Below are 23227 nucleotides of genomic sequence, written 5' to 3'. Positions count from 1 at the left end.
TCATGTTCACTATCCAGGTACATGATACATAGCATATTACAGTGTGCAAGAAGCTGTGAGGCATGTCAAGGTGTTTTCGGGCATATTGTAACCAGCTTTTTTTGTGGCGTTTCCACAGCAAAGACTTCTTTCTGGCAACTTGACCATACAGCTCACTTTTGTTCAAGTACTGTCATACTGTACTCCTTGAAACAACCATGCTGTCTTTTTCCAGACTAACCTGTAGGTCTCCTGAGGTTACCTGTGGGATTTTCTTTGATTCCCAAACAATTCTTCTGGCAGTCGTGGCTGCAATCTTTCTTGGTTTACCTGACTTTTTCTTAATATCAAGAGATCCCTGAATTTTCCACTTATTAATAAGTGATTGAACAGTACTGACAGGCATATTTAAGACTTTGGATATTTTTTATATCCTTTTCCATCTTTATACAGTTCCATTACCTTGCTACGCAGGTCTTTTGAGAGTCCTTTTCTGCTCCCTCAGTATTTAGCCAGCTCAGTGCATTCACGTGAGCTAACAAATTCATTGACTATTTATACACAGACACTAATTACAATTTAAAAAGCCACAGATATGGGAAATTAACCTTTAATTCCAATTCTAACTGATATGTGTCACCTTGTGTGTCTGTACCAAGGCCAGACAGTTCAGGGTATGTAAACTTTTAGATCAGGGCCATTTGATTGATGTCTATTATCATTATGCTTTAAAAAGGAGCTAAACAACTGTGTGATAATAAATGGCTTCATATGATCACTATCCTTAAATAAAAGACATTTTTGTTAGCATGATCAGTCATATTTTCAATATCAATGCCAAATTTTCACATTTTCTGCCAGGGTGTGCAAACTTTTGAGCATTGTATGTTCCACCTAGAGAAACATAAAAGAATGAAAGCAGTAAATGGCCAAGTGTTGTTTGTTTTGTTTTATTTTTAAACCTCTCTGTCCTAAATTCACTTAAATTCATAAATGTAGACAGTTGGACTTTCTGTCCAAGGAACCAGTAATGGAAAAACAGCCAAGAGAGTTATTTTCTTAAGTTTTCTCAGCAATTTCCTTAAAGGAAGTAAATGAGCAACAGGAATTACCAGGACTTTTTGAGGGTAGAGTAAATCACTTCTTAACCTACAGTATTCCACAGGAAAGGGATAGAGGGTAGAAAAAAGCTTAAGAATGGAGAAAAGTCAGATGGAATTCAAAGATGGAAGCACTGTTAGACTAGAGTTAGGGCCTACACTTTGCAGAGGTGCCTTGGTATAGTAGTGTGCAGGGGCGGACTGACAACTCATGGGGTCCCTGGGCAATAGGGGATCATGGGGCACCTGTGTCCTTGTCAAAACTCAAAAAAAGCCTATGAAAAAGGTACCAGGGGCATCTCATGGGGACCCCTGCTGACCCTGGGCCCTCGGGCAGTGCCCGAGTTTCCAAATGGTCAGTCCGCCCCTGGTAGTGTGGCTTTACTAGCTGAGCCCAGAATAGAATAGTCGCTAAACCTTGGATAAATGGATTCAAGGGCCTTTTTCAATCTCAGTCACTTCCTGAATAATACTGTCCATGGCTATAATATGTTAAAGGATGTTTTGCTCTGACAGTTCATTTTTTGCTCAGGGAAGGGAAAGATTCAGAGCAGGTTTCATGCACATGCAGAAAGAGTTCATAAGTTAAAATCAAAGTGTGAATCAGGAGAGCAAAGGGGCTGTTTCAACTTGCAACAATTAAGACCTAATGCCCTCTAGTATCAATGAGGTAAATGTAGCAAATGAAAGCCACAAATGCTAACCATAATAAAGAGACCCTTAACAGTCATTATGGGACTTTACTGGTACAGTATAGTACAGGCTCGCATTTATAAAATTGCACATTTTATTAAGTACATCATACAAATATGTTTAAGAACAACACATGGCTAGCCAGTATATCAACAATGTTCTCTATAGCATTTTGTTCTCCAAAAAGTCGACAAATTTAGCTTGTTAGCTTCTTCAGGATCGTAGAACTTGGATGCAGAGAATCAATTGCCTTAACAAAAAAAATATACATATATGAAACATTAATTGTGCAAATACATTTCCAAAGCAAACATAAACATTGAAAAATGTTCTCTGCAAGCTCACATACCGGCACAGACAGGAAGCAAGACATCAGCACGCACAGGGAGTCAGAAAAATAGTCTTATGTGGACATGCTGACCGCAATCACACTGGAGGGATCCAGAGAAAGATCAGCTGCAGTAACAGAAGTACTGTAGATATGTCAGAGCAGGAGCTACATGTTTTTGAGTGCTATCAAATATATACAGTTGCTTACAGAGCAGGCAGGAAACAGGGCCCAAAGTGAAGTTCTGCCAGCTTAATCATGATCATGTTTTTGATGTCAGACATGTTACCAAAGTAAGTTAAAGTATGGGTGAGTGTATCTGACGAGAAATTAATCAGAAATTCAGTACATGCAGCAAAGACATACATAGGTAAAATAAATGGCAAACATTTGACCTTGGGAGAAGTACTAAGTTACTTGGTAATAAGTACTCACTGGGGTTGGCAGTACACCACTGCACAGGAAAAAGTTTTTGCTTTGCCCCCTACTTAGACAGGCCATGTAGGAAAGGCAGAGTGCAGCACAGCAAGAGAGATGTTTCACAAATATTGCAACCTGAAGCAGGGCCCAATTATGTCAGCAGATGCTCGATAGGAGTTTCAGCAAGAAAGTCAGAGCTGGAGAGAGATGTCCTTCCTCCTAAGGACACAAAGCTAAACTGAGCTTGTACTGCATCTGCAGGTATACATTCACTAGATAGGACTATGCCCTTTCTACTTTGCATAGTGCTAAAACCTCCAGTACTATACTTCATTCATAGACAAATTAATTCCTGTCTCCCAATAAAAGTTGGCATAGAAGTGTTTTTTTTTTTTTTTGCTTGAGTCCCCATAGAAGTGAGTCACTGAAATAGGGACAAAGAGCAGAAACCCTTTCCTACTATATCCAAAAGAAAAAAGGTTGTGGCTCAGTTTAGCCTTTATTAATCTGTCTGAAAAATGTTCTGTGTAACTGTAAGTTTCTAATGTGTTTTATTGTTATTGTAGATTCACCTCTTTCACAGAAAAAGTTTGATCGAAGACCTGTAAATTTCCAGCCACCATCTCGTACTCCGTCACCAGACTTCAACCAAGGAGACGAGATAGCACGTGATATTGTAGGTTTCATTTAAGAATTACTTTGGTACCATCGATAAATACACTCTTTTCATTGCTGTTAGAGTATCTCCACCTTAGACATATTATATATCTGTGTGTACATGTGTGTGTATGTGTGTGTGTATGTATGTATATATATATATATATATATATATATATATTAAAAAAAGTTGGGATGCTGTGTGAAATCTACATATGCCCAAATTGCACTGTGGGCAGGTCTTAAAGGGCATTGTTAACCTCTGCCCCCGACTGTCCACAACTCACCTCTGTCACCTGCCCTAATCTCACCTATGCACCCCTGTCAAAAGTTCACCTCTGCACCCCACCATCCATAATTCCATCTTTGCACCCCTGTTCACAACTCACCATTGTACCTCTGTCAACAACTAACCTCTGCACCCCTGTCCACAGCTGTGTGCAGCTCACCTCTGTGCCCCTGTTTACAGCTCACTTCTGCACAGGGGCGGACTGACCATTTGGAAACCCAGGCACTGCCCGAGGGCCCGGGGTCAGTAGAGGGCCCCATGAGATGCCCCTGGTACCTTTTTTCATAGGCTTTTTTGAGTTTGGGAAAGGACACAGGGGCCCCATGATCCCCTATTGCTCGGGGGCCCCATGAGTTGTCAGTCCGCCCCTGCTTCTGCACTCCTGTCTGCAACTAATCTCTGTACCCCCGTTTGCAACTTTCTGTTGCAGCACCTATTCACAACTCACGCCCCCACCCCACAGCTGACCTCTGCAGTTCCTTGATCACAGCTCATCTCTGCGCCCTGATCCAAAAATGTCTGCAGCTCACCTTTAGATTCCTGTCCACAACTTACCCCTGCACCTCATGTTCGCAACTCACCTCTGCACCCCTTCATCTTTCTGCCACTCACTTCCTCATCTCTCACCATCGTCTCCTAATGAAGTCTGATGTGGCAAAACATTTTGGGCATTGCTAGGCACTGTAACCCTTAAACACACATGAAAGGGGTCTGCAAACATTGGATTTGTTATAGCGGAGTTTTTGCAATAGTACAGAAGTTTAGAGACAAATACTGCAGGCTATGAGCCCTTTTCTGTAGTTTACTTAATGAATCCATGAAGGAATAGTATAGGGACCAGGAAGTCATCCATCTCTCCACCTATATAGCATCATTACACACCGTACCCATCTTGTAATGAGAGGTCAAACAAATTCGATTAGCAATCCTGAACTACTGGGAATTCTCTTTTACATGTGTGAAGCACCAACATTTTATAAAAGTGGATTTTTTGCACATACCTGTGTTAAATGAACACTAATATTGTTATGGACTTTCTTTGATTTATATTAATTTTGTTAAGCACCAGCACTTTAGAAACCTGAGAACGGTGATACATATATGATTTACACTATTTGTGTAATGGGTACTCCATTAACTTGTAGTTTTATCACCATGATATTTGTATTGTTTTATTGATGTGTTGATGTATTGTTTTATTGATGTGTTGATGTATTGTTTTATTGATGTAAATATATTTTATTTACATGCAGCGAAATACTAGTTGCCTGAAAATCATGCAGACCCTCTTGTTTGACTCCATGCAGAGTCAGTGCTTGTTTCAGTTAGTGCATAGGGAAATCTTTTCCAATACATCCAGATCATACTTTCTTGCTCAGTTTGTGCTTCGTTAATTTATTAACAAACAGCAAGCAGGAGAGGTTTGGAGAAGCTGACAAATATTTAGGGGTGATTAAAATTTAAGAAGAGTTATATTTGGAACTGTATTTGGGGTTTAGAGATTTAAATTTGAGGTTAGAAGAAAGTAGGTTTAACCTTTACTTTTAAGCAGTTAAGATGTATAACTCCCTTCCCCAGGAAGCAATACCAGGTGAGAGTTTAGACAACTTCAAAAAAAACGTTTAGATGTCTTCTTCTGGAAGCAGAATATATAGGACAATGAGAATTATTAGAGAATAAAAATCACATACACTATTCTGCCTTCGTATTTTAGGCACTGAAAGTCTGATCCCTATAAATTATCCAAATGACATCTTGCAGATTGTAGAAAGCTTTCAACCAAAACCTGTGCAAATCATAACAGATGAGCATGAGATAGGTAAGACATGATTTTTTTTACCTATCTCCAGCAGAATTCAGTACATATATGGAAGGTAAGGAATGACGAAGTGTGGGAATAACTACATAGAGCATCCCCTAGCTATGGAGTGAGGTAGGGACAAAATTATTAAAGGCAAACACACAATGCATGTGTAACATGTACACACACATAGGTTGACCTGGCTGGACCTGTGTCTTTTTCAACCTTACAAACTATGTATCTTTGTATGAAAAAATAATATATTTAGAGGGACAATTTCTTCTTAGTAAAGGGTCAGGCAGGAAGGTAGATATTACTCCAAGTGGGATTTAGGCGGACGGGGCAATTTATTTAAAAGGAAACCTCACTAAAAGTAAAATTGTCCTTTAAAAGGTCACAGATTCTCTTCATTTAACCCTATTCGTAAATCATAAAACTGATACAATGGCTTATAATATCTGAAAGTAACATTTTCTGTATAGTACAGAGTTATGTACACATATAACTATGTAGCATTTTTGCATTTACAAGCAATAACAATAGTAATAGGTTATAGCTTACAATACTATGCTAATTTGTTTTATATTTTTCTCCACATCAGGAAGTGTTAAATCATGTTCTCAGGGATGTCGAAATATTTGTTGGATTATTGGATTCAAATAAAAAGAAAAAAAAAGGTGAGTAAATACGGTAAAAGTAAATATGAATGCATGGCTATTTTATTATTATTAGAGAAAAATGTAAAATAGATCAACTTGATATACAGCATCATATCCAAATGAGTTAATGTTTTAAACAAAAAATTGTAATGATATGCAGACTGTACATATTTACTCATTACATATGCAGGTACTGCTTCCTGCTTTCCAGCACTATGCAATAGTTTTGCTATTCTGTATTTCTTATTCTCATGCAATGAAATCCGTAAATAGATGAAAGTCACATATAAACTAATGTAAATACTACATTAATAACTTAAAATATGTGCTCTTTGAAAAAAAATACTAGTTTACCTGTAAGCAAACATCACACAAACTGCACAAAACACTTCCAGCGCCTCTGCCTCCAAGTCTACTTGTGCAGTGGATCATCAAAAACTATGGAATAACATCTTTCGGGTATGCTTCATTGATGCAGCCCTCTTCAAATCGGGAAATCTAGTAGAGTACTGTAAAAGAGCACCCAGGAGTGCGCACGCACCTAGTGCATTACCGAAGGTTTATTGTATAAAACAAAACATACAGCCAATAGGATACTATCATTTATTTTTGGGAGTATCCATTAGGCCATATGTTTTCTTTTATACAACAAACCTTTGGTAATGCACTCCTGCGTGCTCTTAAACACCACCCTAAGGTAAGTTGTTTTGCTACATAGTGAAATGCAACCACCGCATTTAAGGATTTGCAAGCTGCAATAAAATAAATTTTTGGTTTTGGGTATAATATAACTCTAAAGGTGCAAGATTGGGGGTCAGCAACCTGTCAAACACAATCTACTTGTCGACCACCAGTAGCTGACAGGTAGATCATGAACACAGCTTTGCCGTTCCTTACCCTCAGTCCTCGCCACTCTCATCTTCAAAGCAGAGTGGAGGATAGGAGGCAGCACAGTACTGGATGGTGGGCAAGAGCTGCTGCAGTTAACCAGCAGGTGATTGGTTGATAGAAAGTTGGACGGTCCTAGCAATCAGTCACTAGCTTGTCGATATGAAATGTTAAGTCCTGCAGCTCCCACCCTCCGTCCATTACTATGTTGCTTCCCACTCTACAGTCTGCTGTCTGTACACCCATTGTAAGTTAGGAGATTCCTACCTACTCACTGCTGTGTTTGTGTTTGGGGATGATGTGGAAGGGGCAAAGGACATTACTGGGGGGGGGGGCAGAGAAAGCTGCTATAGGGGGCCAGAGGACAGTACTTTGAAGGGACACAGGACACTACCGTGGGGGAGGGGGCAGAGGACACTGCTATGCGGGAGGGCTAGACATTGAAGGGGGTAGAGAACACTACTATGGGGGAGGAGGACATTGCTATAGGAGGGCAGTACTGTGGGAGAGAAGAGAAGAGGACACTACAATTGGGGGGGTGATGTGAAGGGGGCAGAGGACACTACAGTGGGGGGGAATGTGAAGGGGGTGGAGGACACTACTTTGGCGGGGAGTGTGATGTGAAGGGGGCAGAGGACACTGCTTTGGGGGAGCAGAGGGGCAGAGGACACTACATTGGAGGTAATGTGAAGGGGGCAGAAGACACTGCTATGGGGGGGCAGAAAACAGTACAGTGTGTGCGGGGGGAGGTTGATGTGAATGGGGGAAGAACACTACTGTGGGTGGGGGCAGAGGAGTGGAGTACACTACTGTGAAGAAGGAGTTATGAAGGAAAGGGGGGCAAAAGATTTCGAGCCCACACCTCCCAGCACTTTAAGAGGATTCAGATGCCGGGAGGTGGAGGTGGGAATTTAAGTCATGTGACCACCATGATTGGCTGTCACAGCAGTCACATGGTTGGAAAGTTCCCGATCACAAATAGAAATCGTGAGTTTTCTGTCAGTCATCAGTAACTGTGGCGGGAGCGTGCACGCTCTTGGCATTGCATTGTTTACATTTTGTTACGCACATATGCGGCCTCTCACCATTAAGGCCCACCCGCCGAGTGTCCGCATATATAAGTACAGCCAGCAAGAGGAGGTTATAACACTGTTATACCCAAAACCAAAAATTAAATATATTGCAGCTTTTAAATCCTTAGGTGTAGTGGTGCATTAGTTTTTTTTTGGCTTTTTCCTTTATTTTTTCTGATCTGTAATCTTTTTTTTTTTTTTCCAACTTCCTTTAACAGACCAAGCTGTGCAGCAAAAGTGCCAGTTAGAGGGCTGAGCCAAACTATTTAACATTTACAGGGGTGCTTACAATGGTCAGCTCTTACAGCTTTTATTTGTTTGTTTATTCGCTTACCTTTGTAACATGTTTATTTATGTAGACCCTTTATGCATTCATGTAAAGCTCCTAGGAATAAAATAAACTGTTGCTGTAGCTGCTTAAAAAGTGCTAGCTTACAACCACTTAAAAGTGCTACCTAACAACCGTAGTAGAAAGACCCAGTTCTTTATTACTACTTTCAACATGCAATGTGGTTGGTTTACTAAAACTGGATAGTGCAAAATCTGGTGCAGCTGTGCATTTGAGCCAATCGGCTTCTAATTTCAGCTTGTTCAATTAAGCTTTGACAATATAACCTGGAAGCTGATTGGTTTATATGCACAGCTGCACTAGAGTTTGCACTCTTCAGTTTTAGTAAATCAACCCCAATATGTCACCATCACCTTACTATCAAAGGATTGGACAAAAAAATATCCGTGTATGAAAATGTATTTTAGATGCTCCAAATAACTGATTAAGGTTATTAGCTCTATTGGACACTGTTAAAGTCCTTTTTGTTATATTACTTAAGGGTCCATTTACACCTTCAAAATGCATCAGTACACACTTGAATTAACTTTCTAATGCACCATAATAAATACAAAAACAAATATGTAGCACAAAAAATGTGTGCACATCTCCATTACATAGTTACATAGTTAGTCTGGCTGAAAAAAGACAAAAGTCCATCCAGTTTAACCATAGAGAAAAAAAAGTTATAATTCTATACCCACAGTTGATCCAGAGGAAGGCAAAAAACAGCAAAGCATGATCTAATTTGCTCCTGCAGGGAAAAAAATTCCTTCCTGATCCCCCAAGTGGCAATCAGATATTCCCTGGATCAGCTTACCTATAAATTTTAGTATCCAGTTATATTCTGTGTATCTAAGAAGGAATCCAGGCTTTTTTAAAGCAATCCACTGAGCTGGCCAGAACCAACTCCTGAGGGAGTCTATTTCACATTTTCACAGCTCTCACTGTGAACAAACCTTTCCGTGTTTGGAGATTACATTTGATTTGATGCATGCATATTCTTAGCCCCCAAGTGCATAACCTTACATTTATCAACATTAAACCTCATTTGCCACATACTTGCCCAATTAAACAATGCATTGAGGTCGGCTTGTAAATTGAAGACATCCTGTAAAGACATTATTCCACTGTATAGCTTGGTGTCATCTGCAAAGACTGAAATGGGATCTTTAATCCCAGACCCTATATCGTTTATAAATATATTAAAAAGTAAGGGTCCCAACACTGAACCTTGGGGTACACCACTGACAACCCTAGATCATTCAGAGCATCATTAACTACTACTCTATCCATTCACAAACGGATATTTCCAAGCCTGTAGACTTTACCTTACACATTAGCTATGTGTGGGAAATTGTCAAATGCTTTTGCAAAATCCAAGTATACCATGTCCACCGCCACCCCTCTGTCCAAGGTTTTGCTCACCTCCTCATAAAAAGAAATCAGATTTGTTAAATAATAATAAAGTCCAAAGATTACAGTGATAAACAGTCCATCACCAATGTGCTATAAATGTGTAATCTTTGAAATGTCTCCAGAACTGTCCATGCTGTGCATGCAGCCACCCACTACAATATATACAGTATACTCACCTTCAAATGTGGACCCCATTGAAAACACCCAAGAAAAGTACTTGCATATTTTAGAGCACTCTCAATGGTATGGCATATGTATATTATAATACGTGGGGACAGTGGTGTGCATCATACCTTCACAACCATTCCCTCACTCGCAGTGTGGCTCTGCCCCTATACACATATGAAGCCCATACACAGGGTGTAACACTTATAGGGGCGGCGCTACACTGCAATTGAGGAGAGGGTATAATGCACACTATTGTTGGATGTCCCCATGTATTATGATATACGTATGACATAGCACTGAGAGTGCTTTTAATCTGTGAGTGCTTTATTTGGGCGTCTTAAAAAAAGAAGGTTTTATATAGAGAACACTGTTTAGTCCCATTTTGTTTTTACATGTATTCCTGTCTGTGGGACTGGAGCTGCCAGAGGAAGAGAAAGCTATAGTTGAGTAGGGGAGACATGCCTGTTGAGACCTTGATGTAATATCGGGGTCCACATTTGGAGGTGAGCATATATATTGCACTGGGTGGCTGCATGCACAGCTTAGACAGTTCTGGAAGCATTTAGAAGATTACACATTTAGAGCATGTTGGTGATGGACTGTTTACCACTGGGATCTTTGGACTTTATTATTATTTAGTGGTGTTTTGCATATGTGTTTTGCGCTACATCTTTGTTTTTGTATTGATTAGGCAAGTGTGGTGAAAACACTGTTGATGTTTAGTGGCAATTTAGGAATAACTGGTTCATTCTGTTTAGAAGTACTACGCTGATTGCTTATAGATATATATTTTAATGCTCCAAAAATGCAACAAACTAGTATATAGCACGTGTTTTTAGCACCACAACACATGCTTCTGCAAAACAACTGTGTGAATCTGCCCATAATGTTTAAAAAAGCTACCCTCTCTCAGAAATAGAACCGTGTGTATGGCCTCTAATCCATTGTATTTTTCCCTCTTGTTTCTGTATCAAAAGGAAAATCTGCACTTCCAGAATCAGATTTTTTTGACTGCCTTCAGAAGATAAAATATGCTTTTAATTTATTGGTGAGTATACATATATAACAACCAAACATTGTTGAGGGAGTCTATTCCACATTTTCACAGTTCTTATTGTGAAGAAGCCTATCCATATGTTGAGGTAAAATCTCTTTTCCTCCAGACATGAAGCATGCCCCTTTTTTCTTTGTTATGATCTTAAAGTGAATAAATCTGCACCAAGTTTACTATAAGAACCATTTATGTATTTACACATGACGTTCATATTAATCTCCTCTTTTCAAGAAAGAAAACATTCAGTTCTTCTAGTCTTTCTTCATATATGAGCTCCTACGTACATCTTATCAGTTTGGTTGCTCTACCCTTGCACTTAATTCAGTTCCCCAATGTTCTTTTTGTGAACTGGTGCCCAAAACTGAACTGCATATTCCAAATGCTGTCGGTCTTATGCTTTGTACATGTACAAAATTATCTCTCTTTCTCACTGGAGCCTATACCTTTTTAAATACAATCATTATGGTTACTTTAGAAACTGCAGCCTGGCATTGCATGCTATTATTAAGTTTATGATCTACAAGAACACCCACATCATTCTTGACCATTGACTCTCCTAGTTGTACTCCTACTAGGATGTAGGATGCATGCATATTGTTAGCCCACAAGTGCATAATGTCATATTATTCAACAATACACCTCATTTTGCCGCATAGTTTCCCAATTAAACAGTACATTAGGCCACCATCACACTTTCAAATTAAGCCATTTGTGATTAACTGCAGAAGACTCAGTGGGGATCCCTGAGAGAGAGTGCAGGCAGTAAGTCCCAGTCAAAACAATAAGAGCCTGACAGTGTCTGTAGCTATGGTCATCGGCCATTCACACTCAAGCAATTACTGTACCTGTAGATGATCATCCTTGAACATAGACAGTCTGCATCCAGGACTGATTATCTGCCTTAAGGGCTTTAAGGTTTGCTTGTAAGTTGGAGAAATTCTGCAAGGATGTTATTCCTATGCATAGTATAGTTTAAAGCAGAACTCCTAGCAAAAACTTTTTTACATGCCCCTTTTGCTGATCTCCTACCTTCAATGAATATGTCATCCATCTTCTTGTTAACTCAGTAGTTGCTCCACAGTAGCCTTATGATTTTCAAATAAAACTGTTAATTCCCAGGAGTTTCCTGTTTGTAAGGTGGCTGCTATTCCTCCTATCCCCCCAGCCAACAGCCTTGGCACATCCCCTCTGTAGTTCTATCTACAGAGAGAAGGGATGTACTTCTGTCCCTGCTTGCTGTAGTGACGGACCGAGACTCATAAACTCATAGGTCTGAACCGCATACGGAAGTGGTCTCCTAAAAATGACATCCTCCTCCTCTGCTCCCTGCCACCACTAATTCCGCCCCTGATGCTATTCACCCCTTCCTCCTCATGCTGTACCAGTTACAGTTTTTAGCCTTGTAATCCACCTTATTAGAACAGACCAGCTTGTCATTCCCCCTTTGGCCACCTGTCAATGCTGCCCAGTACCTGCCCACAGCTTCCTCCCCCCAGCATGTATCTCCAGCTCCCTATCATCCATCTCTGCTATACAAACTGTCAGCTGTCACTGCTGCCCGTTGCCTCCTACCACTGATTGCCACCTCTCTGTTTACAGCCCCTGCCGGCTCCAGAGCCAAGATTTCCCTGAAAGCAATTAACTCCATACACGCTGGGAAACAACAGAGGCAGGGGTAGAGGATTTCATGGGAAAGTTTGAGAAGCTCAGCATTGTAACAGCTGAGCAGGGACACAGACATAGGTCATTACTATAAACAGTGCCGATCCCCAGAGGCATACAGGGGGGTAACTGGCTGCACTTAACCCTATATGTATGGACTAACGAGAGCACTACTAAGTAGCTGAATGCACCAAAAGGAACCACAAAAAACCTTTCTATATAAGCAAATAAAATAAAAGTGTAGCGCTAAAACAAAAGGTAACCAACAAGAAATGAATCTTATGCAAATATTGTAAAGGTATGAAGTCCAATGTGGTATATTATATAGGTGAACAGTCCAAAATTATATATTGTGACTTTAGTCAGTATGAACACTGATCCAGCATCCCAATGTGAAAGTATGGAAAGATTGCCCACTCACCAGAAGCGCAATCTTAGTGCGCATATAGAGATCTCAAACGGCCGGAGGTCCTATGTAGGTACTGCCTGGTACTAGGAAGATCCTCTGGTGGTCTCCCAGTTGGGTGGCAGGTAATGGGAATACTGGTCTGGTCTAATGGCTTGCTTCCTAGGCCTGTCTAGGTCACCTGGAATACTGGGCTGAGGTGTGGAAGCTCAGTGCAAAGCAATAAATATATAGGTGCTCATAGTGTAGTATTCCAAAGGATTTATTAGACACAGACTAGTAATGTATCAATACAAGCATGAATAAAAATAAACGCACAAGGTAACTGTGAGTAGTAGTATGAACTGCTGAATGCACTGACCAGTGTGAACCATAAGTTGGCAGCCGGACCTCCTGATCCGGCGGCGTGATGTCAAGGCGTGCAAGGGCTCCTCCTAAACTTAACCCTATAGCTACTGGGGAGGGAGTTCAGTGGGTGGCTAACAATTAACCTCTCCATTTTGTAGTGCTTTTTGCAGTGCATTTTGCATGCGTGTTTTGATGCATTTTGTGTTTTTGAATGTTTTTTTTTTTTTGGGCCAACTTGTTGCCGGGCAGATTAAACATGCAAAACACATTACAAACGCATTTTCAATGCATTTCAGACCTGGTTCACACCAATGCAGTTTGCGTTTTGTCTGTTTTGAAGTCAGTTTTATGTTTTTTGCATGCACGTTTTTGGCTTGTTTTTTGATGCGTTTTTAATTTTTTTAATGCTTTTCTCTTTTTTTTTTTTTTAGCCAACTTGTTCCTGGGCAGATTAAAAATGCAAAAAGCCTCAAAAACGCAACGTGTGTGTTTTTACGGTGTTTTCAACGCATTTCATGCCTGGTTCACACCTATGCAGTTTGCATTTTGTACTGCTTTGTGGTACGTTTTGCATTTTTGCACGTGTTTTTATGTATTTTTTTTATGTGTTTTGCGTTCTGTGAATGTTTTTTTTACAGAAATATTTATTGCGTTTTGTCAATACAATAACAGTACGAAGAGATAATACATATTATTGCAGCAGTGAATAGCAGCAACAGTACAGGATATACCTTTATTAACATCACTGTGAGCTTGGTTCATTGCAGGGTGATAAATGGATATATGGAGTGTTTGTTTTAAGAACCATAAGTGCAATCCAGACTGAATTAAGCTTAGAATGGGTGTTTAGAGGCATGTATATGAAAGTGGTAGAAGAAAGAAAACTGGGGGGGGGGGAGAAAGGAGAAGAAGGAAAAAAAATGAAGGGTGAGGTTTGAGATAGATGTGGAAGTGAAGGGGTGCTAAAAGCATCCAGAAGAGCTGAAGAGTTTGTCTTGTGGTTGTGCCATGGAGATGTGGCAGCAAGCAGCCTAGGAGGAGGGTGTCTCATATTATGTATTATGCGTATATGACTTGGGTAACTGGGCATGATGTGGCAGAAGTAAATTTGGATTTGAATATTGTATATATCTAAGCAGGTGGAAATCAGGAAGCAAGAAATTGCAATCACGATAGTGGTCATGCCATAATTATGGCATCAATAAGTTACTAATCAATGAGTAGAACTTGTAGCTCATGTATCGAACTTAGTATCCTGTAAAAGCTCTCATTGTTCCGATGTGGAGAAGGTTCTGGTGATGTATAGCTGCCATTTTCGAGCAAAGGAGTCATATTTGCGAGAACAAGATAAAAGTAGGTCGAGTTTGTCCCTACGAAGAAGATAGTTGAAATCTTGTTTAATATCCAATATGGTTGGAGGTGTAGTTGAGGCCCATTTTTTTAAGATAGCTCTTCTTGCCACTAGAAAGCAGATTGTTAACCAAGGTTTGTTTTTTCTGAGTTGAGTTGAGTGTGAGTTGTGAGTGGCAGGGATATGAGGGTGTATGTTCCAAGTTGCCAAAGAGAAGATGTAGTGGGTCTTTTGACAGTTATACACTGGTGACAAATGCAGCGAAGCTGTTTACTTGGTTCCGGAATCTGGATATATGAGGACAAAGCCAAAGCCTGTGTTTGAGAGAAGGCATATGACAGTTGCAAAGCGGAAAATGAGATATGGATGGAGTAAGTTTTGAAAAGGCACATGGCATGTAGGCACAGTGCATGATCTTAAGTTGTTGTTCATGCCAGAATTGGTTTGTTATGAAGGCACAGGTGGTGTTGAATCCCGTTTAGTATTTGGTCTACTGTGATTGCGTTGCTTTAGGTTCTCCTGTTTGTGTGATGAGCTGTAATATAGCAGGATAAGCGAGAGTGAATTTAATGCCTTTTTGTTGCAGGGAGGCTCAGATGCAGTAGGTTGAAAGGCTTTTCGTTTACGTGACACTTCTTGTAAGTAGTTCGCGAATAATAGCAATTTATGGCCTTCTATTTGTAATGAGTGGGAGTTGCGGAATGAGGTGAGGATAGCCACTCTATCTGTGTAGTTGAGGTATTTAGCAATCACAGACCATGGCGTGCATCTGTCATTAGATGGTGAGCCTAAGCAGTGTGCTTTTTCCACTGAGCATGGCGAGACTAGGCCCAGGGCCGCAGGGATGCATGTGGCACATAGATCTATGAGGACTTCTGTGCTGTAAGATTCGGAGAGGCCTATAATGCTCAAATTGTTCCTGCGCAAGCGGTTTTCTAAATTTTCCAATTTTTCAAAAATGGTTTGTTGTATGCGTGCGTGCGACTTGATGTGCCCCCGCTTGAACAGAATGGACTTCATCCTCCAAGTCAGAAAGCCGCTATTTAGTTTCAGATAAAAGTTTTGCATGGTCACCCAGATCTTTTCTGAGTTGCTCTATGCCCATAGATACTGCTCTGTCCACAGCTAGGGTAATAGTAGGTGAGAGTAAAGTAGCTACAGCCTGTGCTATTTTATCAGATTGATCTGCTGGTATTTGTGTGTCAGGATGTGCTGAGACTGCTTGTGTCTGTGTCTCTGGCATAGCTGTTTCCATTCCGTCGGCCATCTTGGCTGCAGAAGAGGGAGAGCTGCACACCTCGGGCTGTGGAGTGGGGACGGAGCCAGGAGGAGCTGGCAGCAGGTACCGGTCCATGCGGGGGAGCTTCCGGGGTGCAGGGGGAGTGATCTCGGGGCTTGTGGCGGGTGTCCCAGAAGCAGGGAGACGGTGTCAGGGATCCCCTCGGTCTCCGCCGCGACGGTCCCGGCGCAGGCGCAGTGTGCCGCCCTGTGCTGGGACTCGAGCATTAGGTCCGGGCCAGCCGCGGCGTTCGAGTTCGCGCATGCGCAGTAGAAGCCGCGGCCGCCCGCTGGGCACCAATGGCAGTGCAGGGCGGGATATTTAAATGGCCCTGAGCTGTCATTCAGTGCCTTCTGGTCTTACCTGTATCCTGTATCTGCGAACCTGTGAATAGTAAGTTGCTGACCTGGATTGTGCTTGACCTTGCTGTATTTCTCCTGCCCAGACCCTTGCTTTGCCTGACCTCTCTCTTGAATGCCCCCTATTGGATCTGACCTGCTGTTGCTGACCTGGCGTGTGACCCGACTATTCTCTGCCCGCTGCCTTGTACCATACCGTCCTCCCTGTTACCGACCCGGCTTGTCTGACCCCGCACCTGCTCAGCCATCCATCCATCCATCCGTCCATCCCTCCCAGTGGGGTCTCCTGACCTCCTCATATCAGGCTTTTCCCCGCAGGAGCCCTCGGCGAATACCACTACCACTAACGGGTTTGCCCAGTAGCCACGACCTGGTCTCGGGGGGCTCCAAGTCCATCCCCACCATCAGGGGCCCTGGTGAACAAGTCCCCTGGGACTTAGACTCCGTGCTCTGGAAACACCTATTTAGTGGAGTGCTAGTGGTACCGCCGGGCGGTCCTTTACAGTACCAGAAGGCCTGACGGAGCGACGAGGAGGACCCTCCCCGCTGGAGGAAGTTTGTAGGCACCTGGCTTCCTTGACGCAAGCGGTAAACGTATTACAGGACAGGTGTTTGCAGATTGAAAATCGGTTCCAGGCCTGCACGATATCTGCCCCTGCACCACAGGCCCCGACCCCCGCACCTCCGCCCGTAGCGGCCCCTGGGCCTGCTTCAGGGGTTCCCGCATCACTTCCTATGACCGAACCCCGGGTACCCCTACCGGAGCGTTTTCACGGGGACCGCACACGCTTCAGGTCGTTCCGTGAATCCTGCCTTCTCTATTTTGAGTTGCAACCTCGTACTTTTTTGACGGAATCAGTAAAGGTGGGGTTTGTCATCTCCCTCCTGCAGGGTGAACCCCAAGACTGGGCCCACCGACTGAGAGGGAACAATGACCCACACCTAGGCTCAGTTAACATTTTTTTTGACGCAATGGCCATCTTATATGATGACCCACAGCGGGCAGCTTCGGCCGAAGCTACCATTTACACACTCCGGCAGGGCCGACGGGCGGCGGAGGAGTACGCCTCTGACTTTAGGCGTTGGATGGGGGACACACGCTGGAACGAGTTTGCCCTTGTGCACCAGTTCCGCATGGGCCTGTCAGAGGCCCTGAAAGACGAGCTCGCCCGGGTAGAAATGCCTGAGGCGCTTGAAGACTTAATTGCACTAACCATCAAGATTGACCGAAGACTGCGGGAACGCAGGTTTGAGAGGTCCGGTCAGGGTCGAGGAGGTTCCTGGGGGTCTTTCCAGGGTCACAGCCAATCCACTAGGCCACAGTTCCTGAACCCACCACCGGAGGATGCTCCTGAACCCATGCAGCTAGGCCTGGCACGACCTAAGCTATCTCCAGAGGAATGCCAGCGCAGACGCTCCCAGAACCTATGCCTCTACTGTGGTGAAGCTGGTCACATGGTACGATCCTGCCCGCAGAAACTGAGTAAGTGCACCTCTTCTTCCTTATCTGTTGGCGATGTTCATTCTTCCCAATACTTAGTTGTACCCCTCTCCTTTCAGCTGCCAGAAAGGACCGTGGAAGTGACAGCCATTATTGACTCGGGGGCATGCAGCTGTTTTGTAGATATTAATTTTGCTCACCAGCAGGGTATTCCCCTCCAACCAAAAGAAAAGGGGTTCAACATATTTCTGGCCGATGGGTCCCGGATAAGATCAGGGGTGGTTAACCAGGAGACCCCTTCCATTTCTACCACCATTGCCAGCCAACACCAGGAACTCCTCCGCTTGGATGCCATTGCATCACCCCTTTTTCCAGTCATTCTGGGGCTTCCGTGGTTACGGGCTCATAACCCCCAGATTGACTGGGAAACCAGGGTAGTCTCGTTCCCTTCCTCATACTGTCGGGAACACTGCCGCACTTCGGGCCCGGGGGTTCCCCAGGTCCTTGTGTGCTCAGAGGGGGATGCCGACTTAAGGCAGGTCATTCCGGCAGCCTACCATGAATTCCTTGATGTATTCAGTAAACGGGGAGCAGATACTCTACCCCCCCACCGCCCGTATGACTGTCCCATCGACCTGTTACCTGGCTCAGAGATCCCTTTCAGGCGGATCTTCCCCCTTTCGGAGCTCGAATTGGGGGCCCTTAGGGAATACATTGAGGACAGCCTGCAGAAGGGATTCATCCGCCCCCCTACCTCTCCAGCAGGGGCAGGGATTTTCTTTGTAGAAAAAAAGGACAAGACCTTGAGACCGTGTATTGATTACCGGGAATTGAATAGAGTTACAATCAAAAACCGTTACCCCCTGCCGTTGGTACCAGAATTATTCCAGAGTTTAAAGGCAGCAGTGGTGTTCACAAAACTGGACTTAAGGGGAGCGTACAACCTGGTTCGCATAAGGGAGGGGGACGAGTGGAAAACGGCATTCCGCACCCGCTTCGGCCACTTCGAGTATCTGGTCATGCCGTTCGGTCTGTGCAATGCACCCGCCACCTTCCAACACTTTGTGAACGACATTTTTAGGGATTTCCTGGATGTCTTTGTTATAGTCTACTTAGACGATATTTTGATTTTTTCACCTTCTCTGGGGGAGCACAGGGTTCACGTAGCAAAGGTATTAGGGCGGTTGCGGCAGCATGGCTTATACGCCAAAGCTGACAAATGTTGCTTTGAACAGTCTAGTATTACTTTTCTGGGTCTGATTATCTCCACCGCGGGGGTCGCGATGGACCCTCAGAAAGTCTCTGCAATACTGGATTGGCCTGAACCCACAGACAGGAAGGGCGTCCAACGGTTTGTCGGGTTCGCAAACTTTTACCGCAAGTTCATCAAGAACTTCTCGGGTCTGGTCTCCCCCATTACTCAGCTAACCAAACTTGGAACTCGATTCAGGTGGACGCCAGAGGCGCAGGAAGCTTTTGAAGCTTTGAAGAAACTATTCACTTCGGCACCCATCCTGGGTCACCCCGATGCCGCCTTACCCTACATCTTGGAGGTAGATGCGTCAGAGAATGCGGTAGGTTCCATCCTGTCCCAGCGAAAGGGCACCAGGGAATTGCTCCACCCTGTGGCATTCTTCTCACGGAAACTCACCCCGACGGAAAGGAACTACGATATCGGTGATCGTGAACTTCTGGCGATTAAGACAGCGTTAGAGGAATGGAGGTACCTGCTGGAAGGTGCCTCACACCCCATCTTAATATTTACGGATCATAAGAATCTGGAGTACCTGAGGACCGCCAAACGCTTACGCCCACGACAGGCGAGATGGGCACTGTTCTTCTCAAGATTCAATTTCCACATTATATACAGGCCGGGATCAAAGAATACGAAGCCAGATGCGTTGTCACGAATGTACGAGGACGCCAAGGAGGCCCCAGCGCCCGACACTATCCTGTCTTCAGGAAACTTCTTGGCGCTCCAGACGGACCTTCGTTCCAAAATAATGGAGGCGTCCACGGCCTTATCCATCCCAGCCGGGGTGCCCCTCCAGAACAAAGGGGGACTCCTGTGGAAGGAAGATCGGATTGTGGTGCCAGAGGGAATCCGAACTCTGGTCTTGGGCCATTGCCATGACCACCCGATGGCAGGGCACTTTGGGTCGGCCAAGACCTTAGAGCTCCTCCGACGCTCCTTCTGGTGGCCGGACATGGCAAAAGACTGCAAATACTACGTCAACTCCTGCATCACCTGCCAGAGGAACAAACCATCAAGGTGCAAGGCTTGGGGTCTTCTGCGGCCTTTACCAATTCCCGAACGGCCTTGGCAGAAAATTTCGATGGATTTCATAGTCGAGCTCCCACCTTCACGGGACCACACAGCAATTCTTGTGGCCGTGGACCGTTTATCTAAGATGGCCCACTTTATACCATTAAGGAAGACTCCGTCGGCAGCCGAAACTGCGCGAGTATTCATTCGAGAGATTGTAAGACTGCACGGGGTCCCTGAAGACATCGTCTCTGACCGAGGGGTTCAGTTTACCTCAAGATTTTGGAGGGCTCTGTGTAAAGCTCTGAACATCCAACTGTCCCTCTCTTCTGCATTTCACCCTCAGTCCAACGGACAGACCGAGAGAACCAACCAGACTCTGGAGCAGTACCTGCGCTGCTATACATCTTTTGCCCAGGATGACTGGATACCACTTCTACCCTTGGCGGAATTCGCGTACAACAACGCGTGCCATTCGGCAACGGGGCAGTCCCCGTTCTTCTCCAATTGTGGGTTTCACCCTACCTTCCTCCCGGACTTGGTCCCGGAATGCCCAATTCCGGCAACGCAGGATACATTGACGTTCTTCTCCTCGAACAACAAGAAGCTACAGGAAGCCCTAATTCGGGCCCAAGATGACTACAAGAGGGCATTCAACAAGAGACGAAGGGGAGATCTGGTGTTGCGACCCGGTGAGAAGGTTTGGTCGTCTACTTCTAACTTAAGGATGCTTTGCCCTTCAAAGAAATTAGGCCCTAAATTTATAGGACCCTTTTGCGTTAAGCGGATGGTCAACGAGGTGGCCTACGAACTTGTCCTCCCTGACACACTCAAGATCCACCCAGTCTTCCATGTGTCCCTGCTGAAGCCAGTAGTCCCGGATACCTTCCCTGAACGAGAATCTGGGCCTCCGCAGGCCATATCGGTAGAAGGGGAAGAGGAATTTGAGGTGGAATCAATCTTGAAGTGCCGAAGGAGGGGGGGCCAGACCCAATTCCTAATCAAATGGAAGGGCTATGGCCCTGAGGATAATTCTTGGGAACCTGCCCATAATGTCCATGCACCTAGACTTGTCCGGAGGTTCTTTCGCGATCACCCGTGGTGGAGAGATCGGGTGGGCATCCGGAGGTTGCCCGTAGGGGGGGGGCAATGTCAGGGATCCCCTCGGTCTCCGCCGCGATGGTCCCGGCGCAGGCGCAGTGTGCCGCCCTGTGCTGGGACTCGAGCATTAGGTCCGGGCCAGCCGCGGCGTTCGAGTTCGCGCATGCGCAGTAGAAGCCGCGGCCGCCCGCTGGGCACCAATGGCAGTGCAGGGCGGGATATTTAAATGGCCCTGAGCTGTCATTCAGTGCCTTCTGGTCTTACCTGTATCCTGTATCTGCGAACCTGTGAATAGTAAGTTGCTGACCCGGATTGTGCTTGACCTTGCTGTATTTCTCCTGCCCAGACCCTTGCTTTGCCTGACCTCTCTCTTGAATGCCCCCTATTGGATCTGACCTGCTGTTGCTGACCTGGCGTGTGACCCGACTATTCTCTGCCCGCTGCCTTGTACCATACCGTCCTCCCTGTTACCGACCCGGCTTGTCTGACCCCGCACCTGCTCAGCCATCCATCCATCCATCCGTCCATCCCTCCCAGTGGGGTCTCCTGACCTCCTCATATCAGGCTATTCCCCGCAGGAGCCCTCGGCGAATACCACTACCACTAACGGGTTTGCCCAGTAGCCACGACCTGGTCTCGGGGGGCTCCAAGTCCATCCCCACCATCAGGGGCCCTGGTGAACAAGTCCCCTGGGACTTAGACTCCGTGCTCTGGAAACACCTATTTAGTGGAGTGCTAGTGGTACCGCCGGGCGGTCCCTTACAGACGGTTTTATAGGCCAAGTCCCGCGTCTCTCACATGCTGCGCCGGAACCCAAAGTCTTCCACTTTCTGTTTTTACTTTCCCTTACTTTATCATAAATGAATGTTTTGCCTTTAGTTCAGCCACATGCCCTCCAAAAGATTTACCGCCTTCTTGACCAGGCCATTTTTTGCTATTCGGCGCTGTGCTATTTCAACAGATAATTGCATGGTCATTCAACGCTGTACCCAAACAAAATTTATGTACTTTTTTTTTACACAAATAGAGCTTTCTTTTGGTGGTATTTGATCATGAATGGGATTTTTATTTTTGTGATATAAACAAAAAAAGACCAAAAATTTTGAAAAAAAGGACATTTTCCACTTTCTGTTATAAAAAATATCCAATAAACTCAAATTTCATCATAAATTTAGGCCAAAATGTATTCTGCTACATGTCTTTAGTAAACCAAAATCTCAATGAGTGTATAACAATTGGTTTGTGTGAATGTTATATCATCCACAAACTGGCATAGATACTGGAATTTATGCAGCTTTTACTTTCTGACTGCCTATCACATTTCTCAAGGTGCTAAAACACCAAGGCAGTACAAAAACCCCCCAAATTACCCTTTTTCAGAAAGTAGATACCCTAAGCCAGTGGTGGGCAACCTTTTTTTTCAACTGAGCCAAATCTCGCCAAAACCACGATTGAAATTTATTTTGAGAGCCACATTTTTAAAACTGAAAATACATCCCCCATATAGTAATTCATCCCCCATATAGTAATTCATCCCCCATAGTAATTCATCCCCCATATAGTAATTCATCCCCCATATAGTAATTCATCCCCCATAGTAATCAATCCCCCATAGTAATTCATCCCCCATATAGTAATTCATCCCCCATAGTAATTCATCCCCCCTATAGTAATTAATCCCCCATATAGTAATTCATCCCCCATAGTAATTCATCCCCCATATAGTAATTCATCCCCCATATAGTAATTCATCCCCCATAGTAATTCATCCCCCATATAGTAATTCATCCCCCATAGTAATTCATCCCCCATAGTAATTCATCCCCCATAGTAATTCATCCCCCATAGTAATTCATCCCCCATATAGTAATTCATCCCCCATAGTAATTCATCCCCCATATAGTAATTCATCCCCCATAGTAATTCATCCCCCATATAGTAATTCATCCCCCATAGTAATTCATCCCCCATAGTAATTCATCCCCCATATAGTAATTCACCCCCCATATAGTAATTCATCCCCCATAGTAATTCATCCCCCATATAGTAATTCATCCCCCATAGTAATTCATCCCCCATAGTAATTCATCCCCCATATAGTAATTCATCCCCCATATAGTAATTGATCCCCCATAGTAATTCATCTACCATATAGTAA

The 23227-nt window shown here is 44.1% G+C and overlaps 1 protein-coding gene across 2 annotated transcripts in view; it reads left to right on the top strand.

Moving 5' to 3' along the window:
* Positions 1-23227, top strand: part of EPS8L3 (EPS8 signaling adaptor L3) — a 195144-nt gene that overhangs the window by 110193 nt on the left and 61724 nt on the right. For both annotated transcript variants that reach the window (XM_089681197.1, XM_089681196.1), the window contains exons 9-11: positions 3087-3196; positions 5869-5944; positions 10780-10850. In XM_089681197.1, the coding sequence (XP_089537323.1) occupies positions 3087-3196; positions 5869-5944; positions 10780-10850 (257 nt within the window). The remainder of the gene's footprint in view (positions 1-3086; positions 3197-5868; positions 5945-10779; positions 10851-23227) is intronic.

The sequence above is a fragment of the Staurois parvus genome, unplaced genomic scaffold (assembly GCF_062004578.1).
Source record: "Staurois parvus isolate SC_StPar_1 unplaced genomic scaffold, SC_StPar_1.0 ptg000261l, whole genome shotgun sequence".
Taxonomy (NCBI): Eukaryota; Metazoa; Chordata; class Amphibia; order Anura; family Ranidae; genus Staurois; species Staurois parvus.
This window is presented reverse-complemented; position numbering and strand designations above follow the sequence as displayed.